Below are 5,996 nucleotides of genomic sequence, written 5' to 3' on the forward strand. Positions count from 1 at the left end.
AGCGGCCTTCTCAGAAGAATTGCTTAACCTATGTGAGCCCAGTCATCCTAAGTGAAGTCGGGAAATGGTCCAGAGCTGGGGGGTTTCGCCTTGATTCAGTAAGAATGCAGGTAGCACACAGTGCAGCTGGCAATACATTAAAGGGTCATTTTCATTAAGAATGATGCAGTGGGATAAGAGGCAGAGATGCTGTGTCAGGGAACTGCAGTGGTCTGCAGGCAACCAGGGTCCAGTCCACCACCTGTGGACGGTCCTCTCTTCTCTCCTTCCGGAGCCACTCGAGCACCCGGTCAGGTATGAATCCACGGACGTCAGGATTGGATTGCACTGCCCCCATCCTCCCCAAGCGCGGTCATGTCCAGCACCAACTTCTTTGCGTAGGTCTCACAGGCAAGTCCAGAAAGCCACAGGAACACACACATCCCCTGGAACACTCTTGACCCAAGGTCACCTCCAATAAGAGCGACAGCACTTCCCAGACTTGGGTGGACACCAGAGGAACCCGAGGAACTCGATCAGTACTGAGAGTCTGACACCAACTGGAGTTATTGGTTCAGAATCATTTGGAACAAGACTTCGGAATCTTTAAATAAAATCATTAATAATGAAAAAAAAAAACACCACAGGCCACAAATGGTATCACGCATGCTAAAGAGCCCAAGATACCAAACCTAGATTTAATACTTAATCTAACTGCAGGTTCTGTCTCCCCCAGAAACAAACTTAATCAACCAGTAGGGAATTTCTGGTCAAGCACCAGGAAGGTAATCTTTCCCCTCAGAGAGAAGAGACCATCCGCCTGATACAAACCCTCCCTTTCCCTTCCCCCAAAGAACAGGTGTCCAGGTCCAAGAATAATCCTTTCAATTCTTGTGCTAATTGCTCCCTTGCCCCACCTCTCTTCCTGAAAAATCCCACCATTTCCTACAACTCCTCAGAGTGCCCTCCTAGGTGATAGATGGGATGTCACCCACTGCCTGATTCACATGCTAAAACCAATTAGAGCTTATTCTTTAATCCGTTTAATTTTGTTGTTGAACCACACGCGCTCACAAACCACACGCTCTCACCACACGTGCTCACACAGGCACGTTCCCACAAGGTGGGTGGTGTGCAGACAGCCAGCGCAGCTGGTGGCAACAGTGGAACTTTTTGATGTTCCTAGAATTTCATCGTAAAAGAGCATCAAAGGAATGCTTGATTTCCTTGAGGCGGACCGAGCCTCAGTGTCTTCTTTCAGTCTGTCTAGCACTTTTATTTACAGAGAGACACTCTGTACCGTAGCAGACCACCACAGGTGAGCTGAATCATCCCACAGTGTGGAGTGTACGTCCCTCCGAGTCAAAAGTAGCAAGGAATACACGAAGTAAAAAGAGTCATTTAAGACAAAACTTCCATTTGTTATGCAAATGAATCCACTCACAAGCGTAATTTTCTTAGTGAAAATGAGATACCCCTTCTTCTGGAATAAATGCCCATATATCCATTTTCCTCATTTGCTGGTTTGAAGGTTCCCTAGCTGGATGGTTATCAATTAATGTGTTTTGGAACCTTATCTTCTCCCTTTTCATGTGAATATATACCACAAGGCATATTTCTTTTTCACTTGCATGAGCTAATTACACTGAAAATGTTTACACATTAAAACTTTAAAAAATCAAAAATTATGCCACTTTTATTACAGTTTCAGCATTAATTTAAACAAGGCTTTCAAAACATTTATTTCATTAACGTTGCATCAAATATTTCTGTTCTCGTGTTTATTTCAGTATAACTAGTATATTACAATGAGCCACAAGAACTCAGTAAGATTACAGACAGATTCCTCAAACTGCATCTCATTTGAACAAAGTGACATCATCTGAAGGGTCTGTTATGTGTGAAATTATGGGACAACACAACTAAAAATCAATGTGTTGTCCCAGACCCTGTTCCAACCAGCCATACCCCGAGTAATATCACATCAGTTTTAGCACTGTCCAAAATTGTGTTTTGTCTCTCAAGTACACGGCTTGGAACTTTTAGAGACAAGGCCATTCAATCCATTTTGCTGGAATAATTGCGTCCTTTGGGTTTTCATTGCCAACTGTACTCTCTGTTGAGTGAACAACTCTCTGAACAAGACCCCGTGAGAAAAATGTCTTCAGAGGGTGTCATTGGCTTAACTTCCACTGTCCCTCAAAGCTCTGCTTCTGAGATGGAAATCTGAGCTGCTCATTCAATCCTACACCCAACTTGTTTTCTTCTTTACAGAGGTCGGGGAAGCAAAGGGCGAGATTCTTCAACATGGAAACACATCTGCTGTGTAGACTAGTCATCCATCCGCTATTCAGCAATAATGGCGCCTGGGATTCTTTAACAGTGGGAATGGATATCTCATAACCCACACTTCTCATTTACTTCGCCTTATGACCAATGCTTGAATTTCAGTTTTTACTCGTATATTACAATTTGATCCTAAGGAATGGGCCAGAAGAACTCCCCAAGAATGCAGACAGACGCCTCAGAGTGCACCTCCACTTCTAGTGACTTTATGAGCATCATCTGGGGATTACTGGAAAATCAGTCCTTGTCCGTTTTTGTGTACCTCATGTTTTGGACTCCCCTTCCTTCCCAATATCCTGACCTCAAGGTATCTAAACTCGTGGAGCAGTTCTCCAGAGGAACAGAAGCCCCAGCCCCGCCCCCAACCCTTGGGAGCAGAAAGGGAAAGAATTTTGCTCCGGAATTCGTTAAAACCCGGGTGCCGGACAGAAATAAAACCATGTCTGCATAGACTGATGTCCTGGGGCTCCAAAATTTTACCCCTCGGGGGCATTAATTTGTTTGGCATTAAAGTAATCCAGTTTGATGAACTCAAATGCCCTCGGCTCAATACGCAGGACTCTCCGAGGAGCCTGTGTTACTTCCTTCACTTAAGTGCAGATTTGTAATAAAAATCTTAATTCCAGTGGCATGGTTTTTGGACATATAATAAGCTAACCACTTGGAGAATCGTATTTGAGAGGTCAAAAAACTGCACAGTTAAAGATCGGTTTATAATTTACGAAGAAAATAGAAAGTTTTGTTTCTCAGAGTTGAAATCTGACAAGCACGGCGGGAAATATTGCTAGTTTTTGGCATAAAGTTTTGTGCTTTCCTCATAATTTGAGACCTGGATGAAGCCTGAGACTTTGGGGATCACTTTCAGGGAAAAATCGGGCAATTCGGTGTAGGGAATTTTGATATTTTTGGCATTTTTCGAGGTGTAACAAACACAACTCGGGATCCGAGAGGACACTCTGCGGCTGCCAGCGAGGCGGGCTGGACAGCGCACCAATCACGGCGCAGCTCCGCCCTATATAAGCGCGCGGGCGCAGCGGCGCGGCCGAGTCCCGGCCAGTGCCTCGTTTCCGGCTCGAGTTCTCTTCCCACGCCCGCCCGCAGCATGTCCGAGACCGCGCCTGCCGCGCCTGCAGCCCCGGCCCCCGCCGAGAAGGCGCCGGTGAAGAAGAAGGCCCGTAAGGCCGCTGGTGCCACTAAGCGTAAGGCGTCCGGGCCGCCGGTGTCCGAGCTCATCACCAAGGCCGTGGCTGCCTCCAAGGAGCGCAGTGGCGTGTCGCTAGCCGCGCTCAAGAAGGCCCTGGCGGCCGCGGGCTACGACGTGGACAAGAACAACAGCCGCATCAAGCTGGGCCTCAAGAGCCTGGTGAGCAAGGGCACCCTGGTGCAGACCAAGGGCACCGGCGCCTCCGGCTCCTTCAAGCTCAACAAGAAGGCGGCCTCCGGGGAGGCCAAGCCCAAGGCCAAGAAGGCGGGCGCGGCCAAGCCCAAGAAGGCTGCTGGGGCAGCCAAGAAACCCAAGAAGGCCGCGGGGTCAGCCACCCCCAAGAAGAGCGCCAAGAAGACCCCGAAGAAGGCGAAGAAGCCGGTTGCGGCTGCTGGGCCGAAAAAGGCAAAGAGTCCGAAAAAAGCGAAAGCAGCCAAGCCCAAGAAGGCGCCCAAGAGCCCAGCAAAGGCCAAAGCGGTGAAACCCAAGGCGTCTAAACCAAAAGCCGCAAAGCCCAAGGCAGCCAAGCCAAAGAAGGCGGCCAAGAAGAAGTAGAAAGTTCCTTTGGCCAACTGTTAAAAATTCAACACAACCCAAAGGCTCTTTTCAGAGCCACCCACACATCTCAGAAAAAAGCTGTTGCACTTCCTATGGGGGCGTGGCTGGAGCGCAGACGCAGGCATAAGGGGCGGGCCTCGGGGGAAGTCGGGTTACCCAAAAGGGAGGGGCGGCTTAAGGCTCCCGGAAGTGTGTAAGGGAGGGGTTAGGGGAATTAGGGACGTCCGCGCTCCTCTAGTCTGCAGTCCCTACATAATTGATGTGCATCTGAGTGCGTTCTTTAGAGTTGGCCCCCATCTGCGGTACGATACGTTCATGCCGATGTAAGGACACTTGGCGAAACGAGCGACTCGTTTCCACCCGCAGAATAACGAGTGGAGTGCCCAGTTATTTCAAACACTAAGACTTAGATCAAGTAAGGTACGACACGGCTGGCTGTTGCACTGCAGGTTGCTGATTTCCTGGTAGTTTTGCTACGGGAGCACAGTGATTTGCTTCTCAACCATCGCCTATCCATCAGCTTCAGCTCCCACGATGTAAGCTCGGACACTAGGTGTCCACAGTGAGGACCCCAGACTCGATGCGTGGAGGTATCCTAGCGGGCAGAGGTTGCGCTTCCCCACAATTCTAAAGGAAGTATATTGACAGAAATTTGCATATGCTTTCTGAAGTACAAAGCACAGTGCATGCAGAGGCTTCCACCGTAGCTCTGGGTAGCATCGTCTAGGTCCTGTGATTGGGCAAGCAAAGGATCGAAGTAGCCAATGAAACGGTACATGGGAAAAGTTTACTTCCATTCTCATTTGTGACGACACATTAGGATTAATCCAATCAGTAGTGAATTCTTAGTAACCTTATTTGAATACCACATTTATAAATAATCGTGGCGCAGCAGATGAATTAGTTTTGCAGGTCCTGGCATTAGTGTTGTGACGTTTAGTGTTACAATGCCTGAGCCCACTAAGTCCGCTCCCGCCCCGAAGAAGGGCTCCAAGAAGGCCGTGACCAAGGCCCAGAAGAAGGACGGCAAAAAGCGCAAGCGCAGCCGCAAGGAGAGCTACTCGGTGTACGTGTACAAGGTGCTCAAGCAGGTGCACCCCGACACGGGCATCTCGTCCAAGGCCATGGGCATCATGAACTCCTTCGTGAACGACATCTTCGAGCGCATCGCGGGCGAGGCGTCGCGCCTGGCGCACTACAACAAGCGCTCGACCATCACGTCGCGGGAGATCCAGACGGCCGTGCGCCTGCTGCTGCCCGGGGAGCTGGCCAAGCACGCCGTGTCCGAGGGCACCAAGGCCGTCACCAAGTACACCAGCTCCAAGTAGACGCGCGGGGAAGCCGCTTGACTCCTAACCCCAAAGGCTCTTTTCAGAGCCACGCATATTTTCAACAAACGAGTTGTAACATTTTCACTTCTGGGGTTTCTCACACTGAATTGAAACCTGCACTACCACTCTGTTCTGTGGAAGCAGTGTAGAGACTACTTGCAAATTATCCAGAATAACAATAGCTACCATAAATTATAAGCTTTGGACATGTAAAGCTCTGTGGGACCATTAATCATGTAGTACCACTCAAGTATATATTTACTTATACAGAAGTACATATCACACAAGTATAGTTTGATTTGAAAGTGGCCTCTCATTTCCGTGTGCAGTTCTCCGAATTGATCCTGCACTTGGTGACAGTTTACAGATAGAATAGGACATCTTGTAACAACTTTGTTCTCTTCAGTTTTTTTTTTATATAGATTAGTATTGCTCAAAAAGGGGCTGAAAAAAAGTTTTCACGAAATATACAGAGGTATTGCTTGCTCTGGTTTGCTTGCTCTGTAATTGGTCCAATTTCTGCTTGAGGCTCTCAGCAGCGAGGGCGGGCGGGGGCGGGGCGGGGGCGGGGCCTGTGC

The 5,996-nt window shown here is 48.8% G+C and overlaps 2 protein-coding genes across 2 annotated transcripts; both read left to right on the forward strand.

Annotated features, from left to right (window-relative positions):
* The first annotated feature begins 3,391 nt into the window (after positions 1–3,391).
* LOC123804790 (histone H1.4) lies at positions 3,392–4,116 on the forward strand. The gene has a single exon (XM_045817268.1). The coding sequence runs from the start codon at positions 3,428–3,430 to the stop codon at positions 4,082–4,084; it is 657 nt and encodes a 218-aa protein (XP_045673224.1). The 5' UTR covers positions 3,392–3,427; the 3' UTR covers positions 4,085–4,116.
* A 918-nt stretch (positions 4,117–5,034) lies between these two features.
* Positions 5,035–5,438, forward strand: LOC123804802 (histone H2B type 1-M). The gene has a single exon (XM_045817282.1). The coding sequence runs from the start codon at positions 5,035–5,037 to the stop codon at positions 5,413–5,415; it is 381 nt and encodes a 126-aa protein (XP_045673238.1). The 3' UTR covers positions 5,416–5,438.
* Positions 5,439–5,996: the final 558 nt, after the last annotated feature.

This window comes from Phyllostomus hastatus, unplaced genomic scaffold, assembly GCF_019186645.2.
Source record: "Phyllostomus hastatus isolate PE091 unplaced genomic scaffold, TTU_PhHast_1.1 phas_scaffold_216, whole genome shotgun sequence".
Lineage (NCBI taxonomy): Eukaryota > Metazoa > Chordata > Mammalia > Chiroptera > Phyllostomidae > Phyllostomus > Phyllostomus hastatus.

Coding starts and splice junctions, on each gene's coding strand:
- LOC123804790 (XM_045817268.1), top strand. CDS start 3,428: ATGTCCGAGACCGCGCCTGCCGCGCCTGCAGCCCCGGCCCCCGCCGAG.
- LOC123804802 (XM_045817282.1), top strand. CDS start 5,035: ATGCCTGAGCCCACTAAGTCCGCTCCCGCCCCGAAGAAGGGCTCCAAG.